The following is a 27,527-nucleotide window of genomic DNA, read 5'->3' as shown; positions in this document are numbered from 1 at the left end:
CATGTTCAATATCTCGAATAGCAATTACGGATTGCGTCATTGCCTTCGATTCTCAACAATTTCAGAATGCGGAATAACATTTATTTCTATTAATGTGTAGATGAACTTTAATCTTCATTTATTTTTTATTTCCTCTTCTAGTTCTAAGAATAAATGGAATCAGGTTGGAAAAATTCGCACAATTTACAGGGTGTCTCGAAGGCAAAACGCGTGAAGCAAAAGTGCGCTCGTCTTTCGCACTTTGACCTTTGAACCCATCGAATTATTCTTATCAGCTTCCGACATATCCAGTTGACCTCGCTCATATTTTCGCTTATCGCTCATCGCGCCCTAATCAGGCCTGATCAGGCCATCGAGCTGTCAATCGTGCGTGCGCGCGTCGCATTTTTCGACGACCGACTCGGCGTTTCGTCGCGCGGCGCCGCCACGTTCGCGCGCCGCGTGACGTAACGCGCGGTCTGAAGTGAGCGGGGGTGGGCGGGAAAGGTGGGGAGGAGACGGCGGTCTGATGTGTGACCTTGCAGTGTTTGTAAACAGACACACGTTGCCGTCGCGAACTGTTACGGACGATCGCCATCGCGAGAGCGAGAGCCACCCCGAGAGCGCGCGCACCTGCCCGTCACCCGACGCCGTACGTAGCGCAACGCCATGGAAGTGGAGCCGATGTGCATCGCGGAGAACGAGACGGTGAGTGTCGCGATTTTTCGGGCGATACGCGCGCGCCTGACAATGTGCTCGCGCGTGACGCAAACCTGCCATGGGGAAAACGGGAACGGGTCCTTGCGTGCGCGCACGGCGGGATTACACCACATTGTGCAAAGAGGGCGCGCGCCAGACGATCGGGACAGCGCGTTTCGCGCGTCCGACGATCCCGCGACGGCACGCGCGAATCGCAATTGTCCCGACACCCCAGCTCGCATCGATTGCGATCGCGGGGGGCAGCGCGGGCGGGACGGACGAGGGGGTTGCCGTTTCGCTGGCCGATATTTCGTTCATGCGGTCAGGCTGGCGCCTGACTCGGCTTGGCATTCCTCCCGACAGATGGCACCGCCGCCGGCCGTCGCTCGTTCGCGTGCCGCCTTCCGCCGAGCGATGGCGCTGCGGGCGCCGCGTCGATCGAACTCGAGGCATTCGAGCCGCGGCCATCCGCGATTCAAATAGTCTCTCTCGTTTCTCTATCCGCGGCCGCTTTTGGGCGTCGAGATGACTTTTTACGATCGATTTTACGAGTTTAACATTAGTTTCCGAGATCCTCTTTCGGCGAGTATCGCAGGTAGAGTGGCGGGCAACGAGCGAACGCGAGTAATCCGAGTTTCGACTTCGCGAAACGCAGTATCGTCGTCTGACATTTTGGATTTCGCGTCGTCGCTTTCCACGGCCGACCGCGTTCGAGTCGTTCTGCAGTCTGCATTTTCCTTCAATCATTCGAGAGTGAGTTTTATGCGCGGATCGTCACGAGTGTCGGAAGGTATTGAACATTTTACGCAATCGCTATTATTAACTCTGAGAACTGCCTGAAATTGATTGTCGCGTATTTCAAATTATTTGCTCATTAAAGCGATGGGTGCACGACCGTCGTGCAGATACGTGAACACACATCGTACAATCGTTATAAAATTTAATAATGCAAGAAATTAATTACTCATTTGTATAATATTAAGAACACTGGGGCGAGAGGGGGGAGGAAACATCGTGTGAACTTTATACATTAATAGTAGTCCCTGATTGTTCCGATTGCGCGCTTCGAGTTCATCAATTCATTTTCTTTTTCCCTCCGAAGATCGGACGCATGCTAACGTCACGCCGAGTGCAAGGAGAGCGACGCGTCGCGAGCGAAACGAACGGACCTCGCGACTTTCGATACTTCGATACTCGCAGTATCGATAGACACGCGCCTCGATAGATTTCGAATCGCAGTCAGTCACGGAACGCGCCGCCGGTATGTGAGGACGCGATTCGCTCCGTGTGTTTCGCGACGATTTGTACTTCGCGAGCGAGTTTCGCGCGCGAAGAAAATACCAATCGCGGATGTCTCGTGGAAGCTCGAGAGTCGAGCATGACGCGCCGTTCGTCGTAGCGTCCGTGCTCCGCTCCCGATCCGTGGCAGAACGGGGGCGATGGCGGGGGTCGGAGACGGCGCAATTAAAATGGCGGCGCGCCTCCGCGAGACGCCGCGCGGTGACGCCAGCGTCACCGCCGCGCCATCGGCCCGCTACGCCGCGGGCCGCCGCGGGCGCGAGCCGCGCGCGTCACGTCCCTGCCGCCTGTGAGCCTTTTGGCCCGTGAACTGCGCAGTTGACAGAGCCCGCACGACGCGTAGCACCGGTGAGTTTTCCCTCCAGATATTTTTCGCACGGCGCCCGGCGTGGCCGCCCGCCGGGCGTCGCGACGCCGTCGCACGTACGCCGCGGCGCCTCGGCCGCGACAACGCGTTTCCGTTTTCGCACCGCGCGCCCGTCCCGTATCGCGGCGAGAAACGCCTTATATGCACACGCGTATGTAACGTTTCGCGGCGCGGCAGCGGCGCCTTTCATGCCGTCGTTCGTGTCGGTGTGCCGTCGCGACGCGCGCGTATGTGTCGCGCGTGCTCGTTCTCTCCTCCTCGCTCTCCTTTTCGTACTCTCTCGCGTTCTCTCGTCCGCTTCGCCGGCGCGGCGCGGCGCAGCGCGACGAAACTGGGACGCCCGCGCTCGCGGCCCCGTCCAAGACGATCGTAATTCATAAAGTGTCGCGACGTTTTCTCCGTCGCGACGCCGACGCGCCGCGCGGAGAAAACCGGTCGATTTCGGAGCCCGCCGCGCCGCGGGCTTCCGCGTCGCCCACCCGCGACGCTACTGCGCAATTCAGCGACGACGCGTGTCAATCGTCGTAGGCGCGACTCCTCTTCGCCGGGGTGGTCCACGATCTTTGAGCGCGTGCCGCTTTTTCGCGCGAAAAAGGGAACAAAATGCACGGCCTAGATGCGCACGTACCTGGCACGCACGCCGACTAATCGCGAAGCTATTCTTAGAGCAACGCGTTTCGCGATATATGCCGCCGCGTGTTCGTATTTCGTATTTGCATTTGACGAGGCTTATCTCACGAAGGGTTTTTACCGTCGCCTACTTTGTCGATTTCGGAACGAATCGAATGGAAAACCCACGCATCACGTTGCGCAAAGAGCCGCTCGGGCAAGTTGCGGCGGTGAGATTGAGTTATATTTAGAAAGGTCGTATTGTACTTATACTTAGGGAGGAGTTACAAATATGATATAATTATACTTACTAAAAATTATTTATTACTTGTAATTTTAACATATATACATATACATTATATAGTTAAAATTACAAGATATATATACATATAAATATGTATGTATATGGTATTAAAATTTTATATGTATATGTACTTAATATATAATGTAATGAAACCCCATTGTAATACCTGTTGATTGAATTATTGAGAGATTAGAGGCAATTATTCAGAAATCTGATTTTGCATTTGAAATTCCTATTTTTCTCAAGAGTTGTTTGGATTTGTTTGCGGGCGAAACATAAATATCCAATTAATCTTTCAAAATTGAACTTAATTCCTATAGCGGTTGTACGCAAATTGATGCATATTTAAAGCCGATTTATACCGATTTAATCTATAGTAACAATAAATATATATAAATGAAATGCAAATATTTTGAATTATAAAATATATATTTTATCAAACAATAGAATGTATTGAGAATTTTGCGATTTAAATCGTTTTTATTCTAATTTACATATATATCTTTATGTCAATTTATGTACGGCTTAAATGCGCACCAATGCGCACTATTGCGTTTAATCGAATTCGCTACATCGTCAATCTTTTTTCAAATATATATTAATGTTTGTTTAATATTTATATTCGTACGCATCTGCTATTATATCTGATATAGAATATCTGGATTTAATATGATAATATAGTGACCTTATCTCTACTGCGTACTGCAGCATTAATTCAGACGTTCGTATCTCTCACGTTCGTATCTCTCTCGTCTCTTCTTGCCTCTACCAATTCAATGCCATTCGTACGGACTGTCGCATCCTTGTAATCAGTACTTTATGTTTTTTTTTTTATACATACCGTGCAGCTGGAGATAGTACAAACTAATATAAAAGAAGAGACTTTTTTTAGATAAAATTAGACTCTTACTTTTTACTAAAATATGCACGGAGAGAATTTCCTTTTAAAATTTATCCTGAAAATCATGTTAATTGTAGGACAATATAGTATTTCAGTAAATTTTATTGTGCACTACAATAAATTTTACTGTACACTACAATAAATTTATTATAAGTATATATATTTAAAAAAATAATCAAAATCACATAAAATTCGTCGAAATACTATATTGTCCTATGATTAACATGATTTTAAGGGTAAATTTTAAAATAAAATTCTTTCCGTGTAGGATTGTTCTTTTTTCTTAAAAATAGAGAGATTTTTCGTCTTTTTGTTTAATGTACTTGCTGTGATTTATTTGTTAATTTCTGATTGGCTTGCTTATTATGCGAAGTCAAAAGATTGTGATAGACTGAAGTTTTTACGCGAAAGTTTCGCTAAGGATAAGATTTCAAATTTGATGAAGGATCCGTGACTGGAAAGACTCCGTGTACTAGTTCTGAAACGGTTCGTATTACATTGCGTTACGAGGAAATCCACTGAGTACCATCTCGGTTAGTTGAGAAGTAATTGAGGTTCGTAGGCGAAGGCGTCGGAGGCAGGCGGCGTCTTTTAACGAATCCGCGATATTTCCTTCGTATCACGTCCTTGGAAACAAGGTTCGCAATCTCGTGTCCGAGCGGGGAATTACGATTGTACGTGATCGCCCGTTGTCCTTCGTGCACTTCTTCGAGCGTTGCATCGCCGCGACGATGCAGGCGTGCACGCGCGCACGCGCGTTACGCGAAACGCTTCGATGCACGCGGTAAAAACGTTTAATCGAAGTCGTGATAATGACGAAAGCCTACCAAGAAGGAAGCGGATGACCCTTTGCGACGTAACTGCAGTTTTATGTTTTACGCAATAATCATCAGAGCGCAGCGTATGTTGCCGCGCGACTTTTGCAAGCTATCAATTTAAATATTTTAAATTTAAATTTTCTTTAAACTTAACAATTGCGTGGAATATAGATCACCTTGATGTTGTTGTATTTTTGGAATCTCGACTATTCATCCACGGAATTCATAGCGATAAGGACGTCCAGTGGCTTCGAGGAACATCTTGCGCGTGTGAAATATTTCGAGATATCATATTCATCGAGTTATCTAGCACCGTCATCATCATCTCTCTTTCTCTCTCGCTCTTTCCCGCTGAATTTGAGCAGAACTTTAACGTCCCTCGCGGGCGGCAGTCCCGGCGATTGTCGGTATTGCGAGCGTTATCGTTCTCGTTATCATTACCATCACCGGTGGTACAGCTTTAGGGTGCTGCTGCTGGTGCTGCTGCTGGTGCTGCTGCTGCACCGAGCATCATCACTCCGGCAGTAACGTAACAGAGGATCCTCGCGTTCTCAGCGCCGTCACTCGTTCCGCCGCGCTACGAGTCGTATCTCGACGAGCCAGGTTATCACGAGAAACGCTCCAGATGTTGCACGACATTGTGCAAAAGAACCTTTCGCCGGGCGCAATATCTTTAGCGCAATATGTGGCGGTGTTACCGGCTCTAATAAGTGTTATATAATGCCTCGTCTGAGATTGGGCTTGCGTTACGTCGAATTCATCGGTAGAATTTGCGGAAGTCTAAAACTTTATCTTCATCCGTTTTTAGAACCATTACAAAGAACTCTGAAGTAAATCCTTAGAAATTCAATATTGAAAGGCAGTGATTAATTATTTATTTTGAGTATTAAAAGCTTTGAACTCAAAATAAGTTTTAAAATTAAATTAACCAGTATATTAAATTAAATTTTTGTAAGAGAAATATCTGTCTTATAATGCTTATCATTATGAATATTTACGCGTTCAAAGCGTTGAGACTGTAAGATCTTATTTTCTATGTTATTATATTATGCAGCCTTCAAATAAAACAAATGGGGAAAAAAGTCTAACGAGAGAAATAAAACAAATGTCATTTTAAATAAAATAAATGAGAAAATTTCATGAAATGAAATAAATTCTTATTTATTTTATTCAAAATGAAGGAGGATCTTCTTAAAGGAGGAAATCCGCGAGGAAGGCAAAGTCGCGTGATCCTCCTCGGCTCATATCTATCTCTCATACTTTCAACGTTACTTCTTGCGAGCATAGAACATTAAAAAACGCGTTCTAAAGGGTAGCAGACAAAGTATATTAAATTCTTTAAAGGATTTATGGCACTTTCCACTTGCTCCCCTCAAATTTGCCTTATATAATATGTCCCGACATGTGCCGTTTTTGTTTTTAGCAGAACTTCTTATGAAACTTACGAACTATAGTTTTCTCGCGCTGCACTTGCCTCACTCTTTTTACACGACTTCGCTGCTTTCGATGGGAAGGAAACTTCGCATCAACGAATCGTCGGCACGGTGTGCAAAGTGCGCGCACATCACGCGGTTCATTGTCTCTTTCGCGGCGTCGCCGCGACTCGTATTGAATCATTCTTATTTTCGATTACATGCGTACTGGCGGCTTCGACCGATTGTAGTATCTCCCATCGACGTCTCGTGGCGGAGCGAATTTTTATCCGCCTCGCGATATTCCAAGATATTATTCCTCTCTGCATGTCGTCAGGATCTACGTCCTCCTTCGCGCACACATGCATGCGCTCTTTATGTCGTTTTGACTTTCATAAATTATTGTCTGCGACGTGGACGAATACGATCGCATAAATCCAATCGCGCGCTCTCTTTGTCTCCTTATCAGCCTCGTATGCGCGAGCGGGAAAATGTTATACGTTCAACTCTATATACTTTCCTCGCGGTATGCTATTATGCGATACATATACCAGGCGGCGTGTGCAATTTTATCTCGATATCTCGAAGAAATTTTCGACGAAGTGGAAGCACATAGCTCCCGAGTCTAATCAAGTCGGGAGGGGCAAAACTTTCTACGTTATCAAAACTACCGCGAAGAACTCTTTGGTATTATATTTTTTATATATTTATATTTAATTTACAAATTCGTATATAGACGGTAATTTACTGACTTTTTAAATTCTATTTTCACGCTACACTTTTTTTTTTGTTGCAACTAACAGGACATTACGGAGATACAATGGAGATTGTGTTTTTTATTCTAATTTTATATCGGGGATACGAACATATTTTCGCCGTGATACGCGCCGGGAGTACGCGCAGCGGGGGCGTTGAGGAGGGGGGGGGAGACGGAAGGCAGGCGAAATTTACGTGATTTTGGTGCTCACGCAATGATTTCGCTCGCACTAGCCCATTGTACTCGCGAAACATCCCCGTCCATTGTTGTACATAACGTCGCTGGAGCACAGCGGCGCGGCTGGAAAATTACGAGGGAGCTTTCTCCGCCTCTTTCCGTGCCTCCTACTCTCTTCCGGTTACGCTAGTCGGGACGAACAATGACCTGGAAAAGCTCAAGAAAGCTTTAAGCCGCTACTGTACACTCCCCGAGACTGCAGCTCTCTCTCTCTCTCTCTCTCTCTCTCTCTCTCTCTCTCTCTCTCTCTCTCTCTTCGCAGCTTTGTCGCTATTCGAAAAATGACAAGAAAAAGAAAAAACATAGCACCACAAAAATACCCGCGTGCGTAAAACTACCGCAATAATAACGCGAAATCAAATAACATCTTTATGAAGGGTGAGTTAATCGTATATAAGCTCAAAAGTCTGGTTTATAACGTGTCTATCCACGCGCGGTTATCAGAGAAGGATTTAAAAATTGCAAACATTTTACTCCGAGAAAAATGTTACCAGATGCTTAAAATGTCACCAAAGTTCGACTACTCCCGAGGTCGAAATCCGCTCTCCAAAATTACCGCTGGCGGCTTTGTAACTTTCGTAAAAGCTCTCTCTCTCCTTTTCTCTCTCCCTCTCTCTCGTTGGTCGTTAAAAAGTCTTACGTACGAACGGAACGTAACGCGGTGAGCTAAATACGGACTTCGAGCGCGGAGGACCGACGAAAATAATCCTCTGTGTTCGAAACAGATAAGCTCTCGTAACGTTGCATCGCGCCACCCGCGGCAAAATGTGTGCGACCCCGTTGGCGTGAGCGGATCGGAGGATTGTGCAACCATCGAATGGAGGTAATAATAAGGTCGTGGGCACGGTGAATCCGGGTAATTCTTGCACCGTGCATTCACCGCCTGCTTGTGCTTTATTACCGTGAGTGACGCGCGCGGGACGCGCGCGCGCGCGAAAGAGAGAGAAAGAGACTGTGCGTGTATATTCAGCGCGGCGTATTGTGAAATCTTGATGAAAACTTACGTAAATTGTACACCGTAAATTCCACGTTTACGCGCACGATGAAAATTTTATGGCAAATTCGCGCCCGGCTAAAAATCCTTTTACGCCCGAAATTTTATATCCGCATGAATTTAAATCGTAGGAACGTTAACGTGACTTTTTTAATCAGAGTCGTCCCCTTTGCCGGCAAGCTTGCATTTTTTTTTTTTTTGCACAGTACGAAATATAATATCGCGGCCCGGCGAACGTTTCAAGTTTTCGGTGCCAAAGGACCTTGCCGCGACAATAAATTAACGTTAATCGCCGCCGGGTGATTATAAAAGTTTGGACACGCGCGAAATTTCCTTCCGTAAATCATTTCGCAAAATGAGAATTCAAGACGAAAGAGTTAACCGCGGAAAGCAGCCGGGCTTTTACCTCTCGCGGCTACCACCATGGTAAAACGTTCCTATCCCTCACTTACGTCTACTTTGTTCCATTTCGGTCCACTTTAGTCCAATTTGTCTAACGTCCATTTTCCGCCGAGCGCCTTAAACAGGGGGTAGGAGAAAAAAAAAATAGTAAAGCCAACTAGAAGTGCCTCTTGTGCGCGCGCGTGTCCTTCCGCGGACATCCGGTTTTACTGTAATATTCTTAGGGTAGTTCTGCCGGGGGAGTAAAGACAAAACGGCGAAAATGATGAAGATGGAGGGGTTGGAAGGAAATTACGACGCACGGCCAACAAACCCGGTTACTCTGGCAATTAAAATTAACCACGCTAATAAAACCGTGTCAAACGACGCTGAAATTCGTTGGGGTACTCGAGCGTGAAAAACAGATAATCCCGGAAGCAGAGCGGAGAAGATGAGTGGGTCCAGTGTGGGTGATTTCGAATCACGAGTATGTGAGAGAAGAAACTGCATGACTAAGAGGAGAATAAGAGAAGTGGGAGAAACAAACGCAGCGAATCGCGACGCGAATCCTTAATGTATTTGAGAGGGTCACACGCTGAGTGAGAGAGAGAGGGGGGGGGGGAGACCGCGGGAATAATTTGGCTAATAATAGAAATTAATTGCAAGCACACGTTATTCCTCTTTTCGAAATTCGAGAGTACCGTGCAACTCGAAAAAACCGTGGCGTAAAAGACGGCAGCAGCAGCGGCAGCGGCGGCGGTAAAACCGGCAGTGATCGTAATTAAAGAGTTTTCTCTCGAAAAGCGATCACCTGAGACTCGTTCGGTGGTACGCGAGAGGTAGGAATGCGATCTAATGAATGGCTTTTGCTCAGGGTTTTAAATGACTGGTAACCCGTAAAGTAGAGCTCGCGTCGTTAACTCGATTTTGCAGCGTAATATAATCTATCCGCACTTTTTGTTATTAATTATCGCGTTGATCGACGAGGTACGTTTCTTCTCCTGATTTTCTGATGGCGGCTATTCAGGTCAGATAAAGAAAAACTATGGATTCAATATTTTCGGTTTTTGCAGCTAGCTTAATTTCTCATAAAAAAACGTAATAATTCAGGAGAGAGAGAGAGAAAGAGAGAGAGAGAGACGTGCGGTAGATTCGTGAAGGAATAACATATTCGAAGATTTGAATGATGAAAATAGTAATGCTTCTTTGCAGAAGCGACCCGAGACTTATTTATATTTCACGGTAATATCCTTAAGCGGATTTCGGGCAAAGTGAATTTTTCAGGTGTACTGCATTTACTTACAAGACCGAGCGAAATTTTAATAAAGTTAAATGGATTTGGGTCTTCCAGCAAACCAGTTTACAGCGAGAACATTTGCCTTGTTTTAATTTATAACGGTAAAATGGACTCTTTCTGCGCGTGTAACATGCCTCTATGTATCTATAGACCTGTATACCGGAGTTTGCTTTGATTGAGGTTTTACTTTACGAAATTCGTATAATTCGAATTTTCAGATCGCGATGTATTATATAAACGTACAAAAAGAGGCTTTTTGTTTATCCCGCGGTAGTTTTGTGCAAATTAGATTTTCCTTTCATAATGTCCGGTTTTATCTCATTATTTTTTTAAATTCCCCAATTTAACATTATATATTTTTATAACAGAGCTGTAGTTTAAAATTCCGTTAAAACGAAATTCACAGAACTAAAGGACAGAACAGAAATAAATTGGGAAAATATGATGTTACCATCCGTTTTCTCTTCTGAAGCTTGGTTAACTGGAAGGGCCATAAAAACTATAAATCTCTCGATAATTTCGCGTTCGCACTAAAGTGCATTTCGAAGAATTCTGTCACTAAAGAATGCATGCGCGGCGAGTAGGTCGGAACGCGCACGTGTAGATCTGTGTAGCAGAAATTTAATATCTCCGCCGAGAGCGTATCGGCGTTGATATCTCAAATTATCGTTAACGGACGTCAGGACGTGCATTCGGCCCGAAGGCGTAAAGGTGATGGCAACGCGGCGCGAATCGTGTCGCTGCATCTCCGCTGCATATTGTGTACAATATGCTTTACGGGCATCCGGTGCGGCGGTGGCGTAGTATCGGGCATCCGGCTCACCGCCGCGCCGCGGCGAGACGACGTTAAGGGTTCCCATTGAAGCGTGCCACGGCTTGATTAATGTTAAAATGGTAACACGGCAGGGAGCTTTAAGTCCGACCGTCCGAACGCGCCGCACCGTTTTTTTTTTATTTTTTGCACGGTGCTTGCTTTTAGTAATTCCTTTTAGTCCTTTTAAGTGATAAAAAAATCTATTTTTTTATACACGTTGGGAGCGTGTGACCGATACGAGTGCAGAAAATGTATCCATAAAAGATAATGACATTTTACATCGCTGCTTTTAGGGCAAATACGTTTTTTCTAGACGGTTTAGCTTCCGCAGAAAAAAGCACGCGCGCTATACGTCTGGAAGTGGCGTGAAAGCGTTGTATGTAGAAGGGCTTACAGTGCAAAATTATAAAGTGGGCTATCGCCTCCATCTTTTTGTCATTACGGCAAGAGAGAGTATATATGTATTTCCTTAAAAAACAAAATATTTTATTATGTAATCTTGAGATTATCTATTGAGAGAATATTGGCAGACATTGTATACATTTTCGCATGATGCTTCTGCGGCGAGAGAGATTTTGCGTGCATGTAGAAGGGACTGCCAGTTTTTTAATATTCTTGAAAAAAAAAAAATCGAAGGACGTCGATAATGCGTTAACAGATTTTTTTCCTATGCAAATGCAAATTAGAAAAATTAAAACGGAGGATATTGCCTTTACGGAAACTCGCACTCCGGCGGTAGGACCGTGTCCAATTTTCTGTAACGGCATCAAGTAATCGAGTTTCAGATAACTGAAATTACTTTTTAAACGAGAAACATTGCCTCCCATGTTTTTGCTGATAACGACGAGAAAAGAACGTTGGTGAAAAATACCGTAAAATTTTACATTCGCGCGACGACGACCTTACGTTTCACCTCCGATAGTTGTGACGACCGTTAAAATCGCAAGCGCCATGAAAATGGTATTAGCTCTCGGTACTAGAACGCGTGAGTTTGTTCGTTCGCTCACATGAACGGGAAGAGTATACCTGCGAAATTTGTTTCATATTTTTCTATCTTACAGTATATATATCAATGAAATGCGATGTCCTATGGCATAGATTTCATATAGATTGTTACTTGAAGTACAGATATATTATAGTAAATTTAAATAATTCAGTAAAATTGGTTTTCAATGAAACAATTCTGAATCTGTTATTTAAAAACAGAGAATGATGTATTCTGTTTTGCTAAGGATGCGCATTTTGGAGATTTTAATATTAATTTGTATTTAATATTCCATCATTCTCATTTTCAAACCCTTCACATCATGAAGGATGTGAAAAGACATTGTATAACTATATATGATTGGGATGAACGAAAGACGTAATTAAAGGTGCGTCGATAACTGTCGGAATATACTTTATGGAAATTTTTCGATGTAATAGTCTGTTTGATATCCTGTTTACTGTTGTATTATGCGCGCGCATGCACCTTACCTTCCGCGTTCGGGAATTGTAAATGGCAATTGCCGAGTCCGGAAACGGACGGATTGTTTCTCCGTTGATCGGATATACGTCGATCAGGCCGTCGTCAATGGGTTGTCGTGTGCAGGAGAAGGAATCGGAATTATCTTAGAGTCTGCAGTGCGCACTCGTGGGGCGCGTCTGCGGTTGGGAAATGTGCGGGTGCGCGACACGGATGGAAACAAGGAGGTAGACGGAAATGTCAATGTCAGCGGAACGTCTGACAGATTCCGGAAGGATTTACAGCCGCGGATCGTCCGTGTTCTATGACGGTGATTTCACGTTGTGATATCGCGGCGACACATTCATCGATTTATTACACTAATTCTGAACTTACTTTCGCTCGCGTGTTAAAGACGTTATACGCTCTCAATGACGTGTGATGCCTCGTAATAATGTCGCTCGTAACTTCATTCACACACATAACGTATTCACATCACGGAGAGAATTTTATTTTAAAATTTACTCTGAAAATCATGTTAATCGTAGGACAACATAGTATTTCGACGAATTTTATATGATTTTCACTATTTTTTAAAATATGTACTACAACAAATTTATTGTAGTGCACAGTAAAATTTATTGTAGTGTACAGTAAAATTTGTCAAAATACTATGTTGTAATCCCACGATTAAGAAATTTTCAGGGTAAATTTTAAAAGGAAATTCTCTCCGTGCACGAACTTGCCATCTTTATTGAGGTTGTTTTAAGTAATGTGCATCTAAAGAGTCGCCGTGTTTCAATACTCTCCTGTCTTCAAGTATTGATATTTAGTGAAAGAAAATATTTAGTGCAGGGGACTCTTTACTGAATGTTTATTTCATGTCTTCCGTCATTCGCGATTCTTTGAAGAAAATGTTCGTCATAGATAAACTAATGGCAAGACATGCTTTATTTCTGCCTAGCGACAGTTTGCATGAGCCGCGTTTTCCCAAGCTTTCTCTTGTGACTTTTAAAAATTCTATTCATTGAAATGATTAAGAGAAGCGAAACAATTTGAACACATGTAAGTGTTTTTCATCAAACATGAAGTGTCTCGGAATGAATTGCACTATCTTTTATTCGTTTAGTTGAACATTTTTTGAAAGCCAATATTGTAAATTGTTCTACCATTTATTTACGATTATTCAATTTATTATATTTCTGTTTAAACAGTCAGGTTTGATTGAAACTAATCGAAAAATAATCTGCTTACATTTCTAAAAGTTAAATTGTTCCGCTGGAAATTCTGAGGAAATCTCAAGTTCATTATTTAATTAGGATATAAATTTCTACTGGAAAAAGCTGACTGTATCGAAAAAATATATAGCAGGAACTGCATATTCCTGGGTTAGTATTACCTAAGAGATATTGTATTTGTTAACGAGATGTTTACGTCCATATCAGTCAGTGTAACTGCAATACATTACAATATGCAACCGCGAACAATTCTCTATTTGTGTACGCTGTGTTCTCGATTTACAGACTGTTGTGTAATTCTCCGCACGAGATTTCGTAGTTATGACGTATTTATATTTTTTTTTGTATGCGGAAATCAATTCTAATTATCTCACACAATGACGTGGAGGAAAAAAGGGGTCGTGTGGATCGAAGAAAAGGAGAGTTCGGTGACCGACGAAGAGGGTAGTTAAGTCCGGTTAAAAAAAAAGATCGGAAATGCTCAGGGGGGGGAAGTGGGAAAGAAACGGGATTCGGGGAGATTTAATACCAGATAAGATTGAGAGGTTGCGGACGGGTCGTAGAGCGGTAAACAGCGGTCCTAAAAGGGGACGCGGAATTCGTATTTTGTCACCCCTGAGCGCGTATGCATACCTAAAGGCCGCGGCGGTATGCAACAACCCGTGCCCGTGGGGCGTGTAAATTTTAACGGCTCGTCGGCAAGATGGTGAGCGCGCGTTCTCTATCTGGCGCGTGTCGCGTCCGCGTGTCCGCGTCCACCGTGTATCTCCCAAGTCTGCGAAATTGTTCCTCCAGGTAATTATTCCACGTTGAAATCGTTTTTGTTCATGGGAGGAGAGTCGCCCAGGTTTTTTCGTCGCGAAACGAAATGAGAACCTTGCGCGAAAATGCAATTCGCGAAAATGTATGCGCGCCGCTCGTTCGTTTGACTTGGGGCAGTTTGTATGCACGACAAACGTATACTTTGCATAAATAATATCTCTCTGGGAACCACGGGGTAGGAAACGACCGGGCGATACTGTGTGGCTTGTCTCGTGATGATGTATATGAAGCGCCAAGAAGCGCGCGAGTTTATAGAGAACCATCAAAGATTACGGCTTGCAAATAATTTTAAGTAACACATTTTCAATTAATAAATAAGTACATTATTTTAGCCCCAATTTGCCGCGTGCAAGAAAACACTCAAATATATTAAGAATAAGTTTAGTAATTATAGAAATCAATTCCCCCCCAAATTTCACAAGGGACAAACATGTCTGCTATGTGTCACGTCAATTTCAAAATTATTTAGCACGTTAAAAAAAAAAAAATGTTGAAATAAGCAGATATTAAAATAACGATTTTTAGATTAAACCTGGACTTTTCCAAATCTTGAAACTAAAATTAAACTGAAGACTTGTACTATATAATGCGAGGAGGAAGGGAGAAATAAGAGAAGCGAATTAATGCGACTATCTTGTTCGTGTCTCGTCATTTTCCGCTCGATTTCATCTGACGGACTGGATTACGGCCATAAAGCTCGTAACTCTGAGTTAACTGTGTCGCCGGCGAGGCGGCCATTTGTTAGGCATCCGTTTGGTCGCGCATTCGCGGATATTGAATAACGCTCATTGCACTTTTGTGGCCGCGAAGAAAAAAAGGGAATACCCTCCCCCTCCCCCCTCGTAGACTCGAGATACGGTGATTGCTCATTTCGCGTTTACGATCGGGAGGGAGGATCTTCGCGGGCGGCGGAGACGATTTCATCCCCGAGCTTTTCACCGGTGCGGACTCTCCCGCCGGGCTCTCGGTCCTTCTCCTCCGGCGACACAATGAGCTTTTGTTTCCATTGAAAGCGACACCGCCGTGTCTCGCTCAAGATATTAATCGGGGCGAAACTCCGGCGCGCGGATCAAGCGGTATTATGGCGGTCGCGTGTGCGCGCGTACGTGAGACCGCGGGCCCGATTGAATCGTAAATTACCCTGGCGGCGAATTATTCACGACGCGGTGCGCGCGCGCGCGCGTTCGCTCGCTCGCTCGCGATTTCGTTTCGGTAGGCCGCGTAATAATCCAGCCGCGCGTTTTGTAGCGCCGTCAATTTTTAATGCCATCTCGGCTTCTCGCGCAAGATTTGTCACCGTCGCGCGTTGCTCCCTCGCGCAAATATACCTGTGGTGCGATCATTAATCATGAACAATTCCCGGTAGAATTATTCACTAGTCTCTCTCTCTCTCCCCCTCTTCCTCTCCCTCTCTCTCCTCTCTCTCTCTCTCTCCGCGCAGTCAGGTAAAAGCCGATCAGCGGCGAAGCCGCGGCTGCAAAATGAATTGCTTTTAACGAGTGGCTGATCTCGTATTTCGACGCACGATAGCTCGATCGTGTCAGAAAGCGTACGATATGTCGATTTAATTCATAACTCATTAATATTTACGATATGACGAAATTTTTCCGCAACTAATCGCGGTTTTTTTTTCAGGAGGGATCTCGCGGTGATCGGAAAGAGGGGGGCAAGAGGGGACGCAAGCCTGGAAGGAAGGCGGCGGACAAGGCGGACATGAAAGCTAAGCTCGGTAAGTAGCTACGTGAAGGATACTTGTTGACATCCTAGACACCTGCTTCAACATTTCACTTCGCCGCGCCGTTATCGCTTGTAACGACACGATTTTATCGGCGATAAATTGTTTATCTTGGCTGCGATTAGAATTAAAATTGTTTCGTTATGTGATAAGCACTGCAACGAAATTGCGCGGCAATGCAATTGATTGTTTTTCCAATTGGATTAGTGAAATAATTTGGTATCAGTAATTAAGTAATTAAAAACCATTAAATAATGCATAGATATGAATTACATCGACGGTCTGCCATCATTGCTCATTAATCACCATCTAATAATCATAAAATGAAACGGAGTTATCGCGAAGTTATTAGAATCGCTGTAATATAACGTATGTTAATTTATTCAATCAAAATCGTAATAAAAAATATAATTGTTTTGCGCAAACTGCAACTGATAATTTAACTGCGATCGATGATTATTTTTATTATTTATTATTCAATGATAATCGAATATTGATTAATATTTTATTGTAAATTATAGGTCATTGATTACTTAAAATACGACCGCGGTCAATTATTGATTCGATTACATTTTGCCCATCTCTGTTGCTCGATACTTTAATTTGTTGTGCAGGCAATGTAATAAATTATACGGCGAGAACTGATCGATTTTATGTTGATTCATTATAACTGGAAATTATTATTATATAAAAATGCGTTATTACATTTTTGGTAAAACTGCACTGGGAAAAGTCTAATTATAATAATCTAGATGAAGCTTTGGTGAAATAATTTCAAGCAAATGTTCGATTAGTATTAAAATCATCTAAATGCTAATTTTGCTTTTGTAAATATTAATATGTAGTAATTATTATCAAACGGTTGGTTACTATTATTATATGTTTGATAATATTTACTAAATATTACACCAATACGCTAAACAAAATATTGATATACAAATATTTACAAATATTTCGTAGCCATTACCAGACTTTTTTCTCTATGTTAGTTCGCAAATCTGAGAGGCAAATATACGCGTGAAAAATCGATGATCAAAGGAATAATAACGCTAGCAGATACCGTCCACTGGCCTGACTTTATCTATCCGACGTCTCAACTCGTCAACCTCGCCCCTTTAATCCGAGGTGCGAAAACTCGCGTAAAACAGAACGATAACGCGTTGTACGAGACAATGAAACGGACGTGGCCTAGCAGATATCGGCCATTCGCCGCGCTCCGACTTTACGCGCATACTCGTTGGCGTGTCGACGTCCAGCGCATCTCTTGATTAAAACGATTTGATAGACGCGGTAATAGCGCGTCTTTTCCGCAAGGAGGGCATTCACGTTCGTTCACGCTGTAAGGATTGCGCGAAATGGTGCGAATCGTCGAATAGAAACGTTTATCTCTTTCGCGAATGAATATTTATACCCGCAGCGGTTTCTCGATACCCCCGGCGTACGACGGGCGGGAGGATTACCGGCCACGCTCTTACCGTACGGTTATCGTTCGGCTATTTTGCAATTCCGCCATTTCGCCGCCGCGAAGCTCCTCGGAGGTAACAAAAGCGGGAAGAGAGAGGCCGAGAGGATAGACGGAGAGGGGAAGGGAAACTAACTCGCCGCGCTGATGCCGCGCCGTGGCTGCTCTGCATGGACCAGCAGTAGCAGCAGCAGCCGAGTAATTTCGCGGGGTTATTTCTGGAACGCGCGCGCGTGGTCCTCTCATTCGGGAACGGGGAAACTTTATAATCGCCTAGCGCGCGCTATTTCGTTCTCTCCCCTTTCTTCCGCCTTCGCCACCGAACGGGGTTCCTTCCCGACCGCGATGCGGCCTCCTTTCCGGGACGCACACGCCGTTCGAGCACATGCAGTATCTCTCACCCGATGCTCTTCTTGGTTATAGACAATTCGCAGTTGGTGTTACAGCGAAGCGAAAACTTTGCGGCTGATTATCATTTAAGTTTCACGCAAACTGAAGATTAAATAATATTTACAGAACAGCAATGTATTGCAGAACATTTTTGTTTTGCAAAACTACTTTTGATTGTTTTAAAACCGAAACTTTCCATTTTATCGCAAATATTGATTTTTCGCTTTATTAATTATTTATAACAGATTGACTTTTAGAGTTTTATGTGAATTTATTTTCTCATTAAAAAGTTGTTATTCTCACTCTGACAAATTGAATTTTCAGCTATCTATTCACTGTTTTTGTCGGATCCTCTATCGCAATGGTCGATTTAGCAATTGCAATCTATTTAAAGGGTAAAAACAATCGTATTTTCTTCAGCTTGTCTCCTATCTGTCGTTAAAAAGATGTCCTGTGGATTCGTGACGACCTGCATATCGACGGAAATTGTGCATGAGTCTTTCCCCGGCGTCGTACTTGGCCGCGCGAACGAACGAATGAACGAACTCTACATTTTCCTCCGTTACGGTTTACGGAACCGGCTTTATTTAAATTCACTCGGGTTTTGCCTCGATTCGGTCCAGATGTCGGCCGTCGCAATGAGATCCTAAATGGAGCCACAAATTGACTGTGCGAGAACGCTTAATTTTCCGCGGCGCACCGGTATCGATCTCCGAGGCGCGACGCCGATCGCGCGTCAGTTCCAATCGACATCGACGAATCTCTTTCCGATAAAATTTACGGCGCCTGGTCTCCGATCGAGCGCTTCACTGCGAAAATTCACCAGTGGCGGCTCTGGTCACCCTTAAAGGTCCGCAATGAGACGAGTGACGTTTATTGCCGCGTAAAAGGCGAGTCTGGCGAGCCATGAACGATAACGCGTTTGCGAACCTCCGTCGTAAAAGACGTTTATTATTCCTGGATGTCCACGGAAGAAAGGAATTCGCCATTTGTGAAACTACTTAACAATCTGATAACACGAAAACTCTCGGAAATCTATAGCAGTTCTTTAACTCGCAATCAAAGAATCTTCGAACCTACAAATCGAAGCTACAAATCTCAGTAGTCAGAATTTCGTGCTTGTGAGAATTTCAACCTCGTATTTGTAATCTTAGACCGCGTCTTAAATCTTAAAACAAAGAAAAAGAGAAAGAGCAAGGAATTCATAATAAAGTTTTATAGATATCTTATGACAATTCGATAATTTATTTTGATTAGAAATCATTTGTGTACTTAGAATGAATTGCTATAAATTTGCTAATTAATCGTTGTATAATATCGATTTTTTTTTGCTCCAGTTTATTCGCATAAAACAATGGCTGTGCTAGCTTACAATTAAAGTTAGCACAGAAAAAGAAGCAGAAAATAAAAAATTTTATTTTATTGCCTTCTTATTTTTCTTTTTCATTATTTATGTACATAAATAATAAATTCAAAAGTTTATTCAACATTTATTTTGACAAAAAATATCGCCTAAATTAATATCAATGTATTATTAATATTAATTATTGTCATAATATTTTTATTTGTATTTCCCGAAAATTTTGCCTGCATGTGTATGCTTGGCAAATATTTATGAATTTGTTGAATAAATATCAAACAATTAATGTATCTTGTAATCTTGTATAATCAATGTTTAGTCACGTAATAAAAGATTAAAATGTGCCAATAAACAACATATCAAACTTTTTTTTTACTAGCTCGTGTACGTGCGCATTCTACTAGGCATAATAAATTGAATAAAATTGTATTCCAGAATTTAATATTTATTAATTTTAATTTATTTTAGCCATCAAAATCTTAAAGCAATGAATTTATGATGGATTTGTGCTTGTATTTGTCTGAATATCATTATTATTATTTTATTATTCTGAATAGTAGCTTGATGTTATTACATATAAAAATCGTATTACGATCCAATTTTTACACATTATTTCACATTAAAAAATTTAATTCTCATTTATCAGTAGCGGCGGAGTTCATAATTACATTGCATCTACGTTGATCTGCAAAATATAAAAATATAATTGAAATTATTACAGCATTTAAAATAATTGTTTTTTTTTTATTATTGCGCGCATTGAATTCGTTGCTTTTCAAATAGATATTTTGACGTAATTATATATCACATTGGAAAGAATAATTCTTTTAAGTATTTATGACTGACAGTTTTTCTCTTAATTCTTGTTTTAATCATTTAGGTAAGTTACCTTGTGGTCGCTTGCTCGATGCGTCTTCTAGGCCTCTTGTTCCTTTTCGTTGCATTTGCACAACACAGCACTTACGAAAGCACGATTAATTACGATTAAATCGCGCGCGCAGATAATCGTGAGAATACAACGGTCGCGCGACACTTCGCGCGGCACGGCCGACATTAATCGCACGCGACATGCAATTTATTACATTCCGATGAAAGGATAATCGTAGAAAGGATCGCAGAAGCTATCTTCCTCACACCCGCATCCGCGATTGAGATTTAATATCGCATGCGCCATTCGTTTCGAACACGTTAGCGTTCGCAGAACGCACAATGTATTAAAAAAAAAAATCAATACTTCGCATTCTCACATCAGTAAATCCAGCGATTTGTGTGCTCTTCGCGTTTATATCAATTAGAGTGAACGTTAGTCAAATTATATTCGTGTGAGTGATCATTTCGCTGAGTGATCGTTGTCTTGATGTATCTACAAATTGTTAAACACGAGAGAGTCACCACGCGATTCGATAATCACTGTGGTGCTCGTCGTATAAGCTAACAACCGCGCATTTGGGCTACTTATCGCGCTTACATCTCGAGAGGTAATGCGTCGTCACGCGGCTCGCGCCGCTGCGTGTTTAACCGAGTCCAATCCCCGCGCGGGGGTAGAGCAGGGTAGAGCGTTTCAGCGTTCTGGTTGTACGATGTTCAAAAATAGCCGATTCATCAACCATTGCGAAATATTTTACAATGCGTTATGAAATAAACTCAATAAACGTGTGCCGAATATTCCGCCTCTGTACCTCGGATAAATTTCAATCATTGAAAGCTATTATAGCTCATTAAATATAACGTTGGTTTGAAGATTAAAATCTAATTTATTACCTTTAAAACATTTATGTACATTAACCTGCTGTATTATTTTTTATATTTCACTGACTATAGATATAGAGTGTTATTAATTAAATCAATTTTCTATCCATTTATTAAATCGTGTCGCGTCGCGCAAAGACTTCGGGATTTCGGCGGGGCTCTTCAGCTGCAGAAACGTGACTGTAAAGAAATAAAAATACGGGCCTTAGAATGCAAGAATCTCGGGGAAACTTTCGGAATTCAGGAATCGCGACGTTCGAGAGAATTTTGGAATATAAAACGCACGGGGAAACCGACGATCTGATAAGATTCTAGAACCGTATACAGAATTCGAGGATTTGAATATTAGAGATTTCAGATTGCAACGACGTCGTTATTTAAATCGGTTTCGCATTTCGTCGTGCCTTCGACCCAGCTCTTTCCCGGCATCCGACATGCGACACGTTTATTTTCCCCTCCCCCTATACGTTTCTCCTTGCGTTCGAACAAAATCATAGCTTTACCCGTAACACACCGTCCGTCTTCGTAAAAGTTTCCGCTTTTCGGTCGCATATGCCGCGGCATTACCATGCGTCTTGCGCGTTCGGCGACATTATTAAATCGTGAATTCTTGTAGAGCTCGCGATATATATCTGCCACTCGGCTGGGCCGTTACGTCACAACCTGACGCCCGAGAACCGCGGGGGCGAAATTTATGCTCTGTGCGAATTCGGGCGCCGACTGAACTTCAGTTCCCGGGGATCGGACGGGAGCGACCACGCTTTGCATGGATCGATTCCTCCTGTATTAATATGGATCCGCCTTTTCTCACCCTCTTCATTCGTTTGCTATTCTGTTGCAGAACGAAGCCGGCAGAGTGCGAGGGAGTGCCGTGCTCGCAAGAAGCTGAGGTATCAGTACCTGGAGGAGCTCGTGGCCGACCGAGAAAAGGCGGTGCTTGCTCTGCGGAAGGAGCTCGAGATGGTGAGTCATATTCTTAACCCTTTCATAAAGCGAGAGCGAACGAGAATGGAGGGCTCTTTCCGAGGAGAGAAGCCAAGATTTTCTCCTTTAGAAATGAACGATCGCGTTTATTGCGGCGAACAAGTCGCGTGCTTGCAACGACAAGACAAGTACTCGCGAATGAATTGCGGCTTGTATTAATAAATTTTGTTAGACAGACCATTCTATAATTAGCGGAAAGTGAAGTTGCGACGCTATACCTTGTAAAACTTGAATGCTATTCTTCCTTTAGTGAAAGTATCGAAGGGAAATTAACATTTTCACTTTCGATATTTCTGTCTTGGTAACTAACTTTCTTAAATACAAATGTATTTTATCGAATTAAGATGCATTTAAAAATAAACGATGGACAATGTTCCAATATTTGTTCTCACGTTTTTAATTCGCGAAAAGTTTATGAGTTTTAATAGCTTATAGTTAGAGAATTATTATATAATTTTTATTAACAATAGCAATCTTTACACTTTATAAGGAACAGCACTCTGCAGCACTTTCTAAAACTGAAGTATAAAAGGATATATAAATTATCGTTTATAATTATGAGAAAATTAAATACCTATATATAAAAATTTACATCAAATTTTGATTGAATTCTATTTATGCTACTAGATAGTAGTATATCTAATACTAATCGAATAAAATAGAAACAAAGTTTATAATACATAAGAAAGATCTATTATTTTTTTTTTTCGAGAAAAAAGATATGCTTTAAAGTTCCTCGAATTAGTTGTATCTTGAACATAAAGCAAAGCAAATTCTTCGGAAGCTGGAGAACCTCGGTAACTTTTTCTTTTCCTCACCTCTCTCATCGTCTTCCTTATCGTCTTCCTTAAACCTTCTCTCGAAGTGCAAACTAAGTTAGCGTTGTTACTCGCAAAAGTGTAAAGTTCTGGCGGAATACAAAGGTTCGCTCTTTAGCAATACGGACTAAAAGTATTATTCGCATCTTCATTGCTTTGTTTTGTCCTTTCGCAGAAAAGCACTCGTATTTGTTAGAATTATTCGAGTACTTCGCGCGGTCGTTCGGCAGTGAATATTTATTCTTGCGGATCTCTATTCTTTTAGAAAATAATTTGTACAAATAATTTCCGTGATTTTATATAAAAATTAGCATTCTCTTTGTTCGATTGTCATATTGCTCTGTAGCAATAAATCTGAATGAAATTCGTTAGGTAGAGAACAAAGGTGCTTATGAAAAGCTCTGAAATAAATTATTTGTTTATTGATTATTGATTGGTTGCATTTGCTTTTCTTGTCTTTGTACGGATTGCTTGTTAACGACGTGTCCTGAAAATATTCGATATCAATGAGTCGGCGGATTAATCGATATACGAGGTTCGATTAATCCGCCGAGCGAGTAAGAGGAGCAGTTGAAAAATCCCGACAAGAGTCCGGCGTTCCTGCGTATCCACGAGGCTGTTCCCAAATCCTTCTGATTCCGCCGAAGATCTCTGGCGGCACTACGGGATTTTATTGTAGTACGAACAAGACCGAGACCGAGAGACGGAAACTTACACACACACAACCGTTTGTTATTTTTCTGCAGTATCGTCAGTGGACTCTGGAATTCGACGCCGGACGAGTCCCCGAAGGACTTCAGGCGATGCTGGAAGAACTCGGCTCGCTGAAGCGGGAACAGCCCAGCAGCAACTAAGCGGCCAAGGAGGCGAGGAATAAGGAAGTCACGTGGATCGAGTCGTTCCATTTATCTTGTTCCTCCGATCGAAAACCCCCTCCTTCCCTCCCCCTGGTAGTCGAGCTTTCTTTCCGTCTTATCTCCCTTTCTCTTTTACTGTTCTTCGAGGCAATAGGGAATAATTGGCTGGCAAATCTGAAATTTTCTCTTTTATGTCCGGATACTCTTCTATACTGCGATTGATCCATTGAACGAAACCGCGAAGAGTGGAACTTCCTTTTTTCGAGAGCATACGCTTCTTATGCGAATAGTGAAATTTCTCCCTATTCTGTTTTTCTCCCCGCGAAACGGCGGGATCGTTATCCCCGATTTACCTCGTTACCTCATCGTGTTACCTTCTGTTTTTTTATACGTACATTTTGTTATCGCGACTCTCGTTACGTTGACACATATATTTTTATTCTCGTTGATTAAGGACGTCGGTCGGTTTGTCTACGGCCTCACGCTTGGAATGTGTACCTCCCTCACACGATCGTTGCGATGTAAGAAAGTAATTGTATAGATATATTACTGTTATTACGCGTCTCTGAAGGGCCGAAAACGGTCGTTGTATATCAAAGTCTATATTCAGTATTGTCTGTTTGAAAGGGCGTCGTTGCGGGATCTCCTCGTTGACTGTTTATCGATTCGTTTTGAACTTTACTGACACGCGGTATATATTCTTATATACCCCACTAAGAGAATTCATCGTTTTGTAGAAATTATAAAACGCCACTGCAAAAAGTTGATTCATATATGTGTACGGAAGAGTCTGATAGTCGAATAAAACCAATATTTTTCGATGAAAAACAAGTCTGTTGACGTTTCACCGTCCCCTTCGCCTTCCTCTGACTTTCCATCACGTGAGAAATTTAACATCGTAATTCTTTCGAATTACTTGAAAAACATTTGCGCCGAAAGAATTTGCGTATCCGCCGGCGTGATTTCGAAAGGGCGTATTGGACCGCTGCGTTATCGCGGTTTTGCGAAACGGGAATTTGCATATTTTGACGTGGAATATATCGCGGGCCACGAAATCTCCGCTCCCGTTTACGTAGATTGCGATACGTTCGCGGATGATATCATCTCCCGCGCTCGTTCGACGGTCCGTCGAAAAGAAGGGAGAAAAAAAACGGATGAATCCGATATCGCCGTTATCGCGATTACATTCGGAAATTTAAAACGAATTTTGTTTCGCAATTTGGCTCGCGAAGCTTTTAATCAACTCGAGCGGTAACGAGCGAGCTTAATGTCGCCATAGTAGTAATAATTGCGACGATAACGACGTTACAAACGTTGGGCATCGATTGAACTGAAAACGGCCACGAATACACGTGGCGCATATAAGAGCGTAATCCCTGTACTGATTTAATGATATTTTCTATTTTTCGTTCCCCGAACGAATTACCGATTTTTTGCTCGCTCGGTGAGCTCGCGGAGAGATCGGTCAGATCGGTTTATTCAGATGTTTAACTTTGTGATATTCGCTATTATTGGAAATGTTCCCTGGTAGTGATTTTTGCACGAGCTCGTTTTTCGAAAACTGCCATTGATACGAGCGAAATGGCATGGCAGGTGGCGTGAAAATGCGCGAAGATTAAATTCGTACACGCAGCACGAACAAAATTTTTAGCCAAATATCACGTCGCCCCATAAATCACCGTCTCGCCACAATGCACGCGGAATCGGACTTTGCTCTCCTATTAAGAAAGAAATATCGATCTCCCTACGTCCCTCACGCGCGAAACGCTAGGAAAATCTTGCCAGTTTATAAAGCGGAAGTGGAAAAGAGAGAGAGAGAGAGAGAGGGGGAGGAAAACTTGGTCGTTTTTCTCGCCATGGTCGCAATAAATCAACGTGTTAGGCGGAGTGTAAAGTTGAAATATTGCCCCGTAAATATCAAATTGTACTAAAGTACCGAGCAAAGAACCGAGTGCCTCGCATTGTTATTAAGCTTGCTGCATAGTAGGTACCATAATGTACTTCCTGGCACGATGGCCTTAGTTGTGACAGTGTCCGGAGATGATATATTTTACACGCTGTGTGTGTGTGGTGTGTGTGTGCGCCTGAGTATGTATTAAATAACTAAGTCACACACACATTTGTACATGTTATCTGTAATATTCCGCGTTACATAGAGTTAAAAGGGCATAAAGTCGCGTCGCACGCATAATTACCTAATATTTTTCCGCGTCATTCGCGACGTTGATCTCACGACGTAGATGTTCAGACGCGAGGTGCATTTAACGGCACTTGCATAAATCGTAAAGAGCGTTGCGCCCATGCACGTGTATGCCTATCTCTCACACCCGGCAGTTTACGATTATACGCAATTCCGTGCGTCATAAACTGCGGACATTCAATTTCGTTGACCGCGGAAAACGCGTGTTCTTGCTGGACGGACGGACGGACAGATGGACGGACGTGTCGGGCGCAGAGTTCATAAAGTTGCGTTGCGGCGTGAAAAAATAGCGGCCACGTTTGGGGACGTGCAGGAAATAAGGAGAAAAAATATGGCTATCCCCCAGCGGGAAAGTACTTGCGGTCTCTCTCTCTCTCTCTCTCTCTCTCTCTCTCTCTCTCTCTCGACCTCGGGATTCTCGCGCTACGTTCGGAATTTATTCCGATAGTTCGAAAATGTTTTCGGTCAATACCTACCTTTTGCTCGAAGGGTGCAACGTGATAATGAGCCACGAGATGGTTCGTTGCACTTTACGTTTTCAGCGTGTTCTGTACAATCTTCAAGGCTTCAATCTTGATTCTCTGATTAATTTAGAGAATTGATTTAGAATTTCTGTCGGTGAAATAGCGAACCACCAGCTCCTAGCTTCTAAAGCGCCATTGGGAAAAAGAATTTTTGGAGAGCTGAACTTCAGACAGATTTCCTATCTATCTAAAAGGTACGTTTTAAGTTAGCAGAACAAATTACAGAATCAATTCTAATGTAACTTTTTAACAACAAATAAATATATTAGTTAGAATTGATTCTGCTCATTTTGCTCCGCTAACTTAGACGTCTAAAAGCTAAGATGTCTAAAAAACTTTTTTTTTAATCCTTTCGTTAATTTACAGTAAAGTTTATATTTTAACAGAATTGAGGTCTAGTTGTGTGTAAAAATATGTAACACTAGATATTTATGCTAAATAATAAATTCCCTCGACATTTTTCAAAACAGAACTGACTCCAAATTCGCGATAAATTCGTAAATTTGAAAAAACGATGATATTGTCAATTCATCAATCCATCGATAGGTTTGTCTTATTAAGGAGATCGCGATAGACGTATAGTCGATAAAGCGGAAAAGAGAAGAATAAGTAAAGGGAAGCTATTTTCCGAGGTGAGCGACGCGCAAAGCCCGAGAACGTGAGCTGAGAAACGAGAGGAAACTCCATCTCCGTCTCTCTCTTATCCTCTCTTTCTCCCGTTTTTTTTCTCTTTATTTGCTGCAGAGAAATGTGCCTTCGAAGGGATGATAGGCGCGCGGGCGTATTATCGCGTCGCTGCGGTTATTTTAAACAGTATTACGCGTAAGCAGATCACGACATCCAATCTATATTCTTATAATGTTCCATTCTTTCGCGAAGATATTGCAAGGCAGTGCAGTGTGCTGCAGTCATTTGCACGCGCGAGATATCGAATTTTTATACTGAAAAATGAGGATTACTCTCGCATTAAGGGAAGTCACGAAAATTTAAAAGATAAATTTGTTTCCACGTTAAAGCTCGAAAAGTATCAAAGCGGCTGTTGCAGCTTGCTTTGAGTAGCAATATCTTTACATACA

At 42.5% G+C, this 27,527-nt stretch overlaps 1 protein-coding gene across 1 annotated transcript; it reads left to right on the top strand.

Moving 5' to 3' along the window:
* Positions 1-507: 507 nt before the first annotated feature.
* Positions 508-24,555, top strand: LOC105447958 (cAMP-responsive element-binding protein-like 2). The gene is made up of 4 exons (XM_011686295.1): positions 508-687; positions 16,008-16,101; positions 21,910-22,031; positions 23,617-24,555. Exons 1-4 carry the CDS (start codon positions 649-651, stop codon positions 23,722-23,724), a joined length of 363 nt encoding a protein of 120 aa, XP_011684597.1. The 5' UTR covers positions 508-648; the 3' UTR covers positions 23,725-24,555.
* Positions 24,556-27,527: the final 2,972 nt, after the last annotated feature.

This window comes from Wasmannia auropunctata, unplaced genomic scaffold, assembly GCF_000956235.1.
Source record: "Wasmannia auropunctata unplaced genomic scaffold, wasmannia.A_1.0 LD336090.1, whole genome shotgun sequence".
In the NCBI taxonomy this organism is placed as follows: Eukaryota; Metazoa; Arthropoda; class Insecta; order Hymenoptera; family Formicidae; genus Wasmannia; species Wasmannia auropunctata.
The sequence above is the reverse complement of the archived record's forward strand: the minus strand, read 5'-3'. Positions and strand labels throughout refer to the sequence as shown.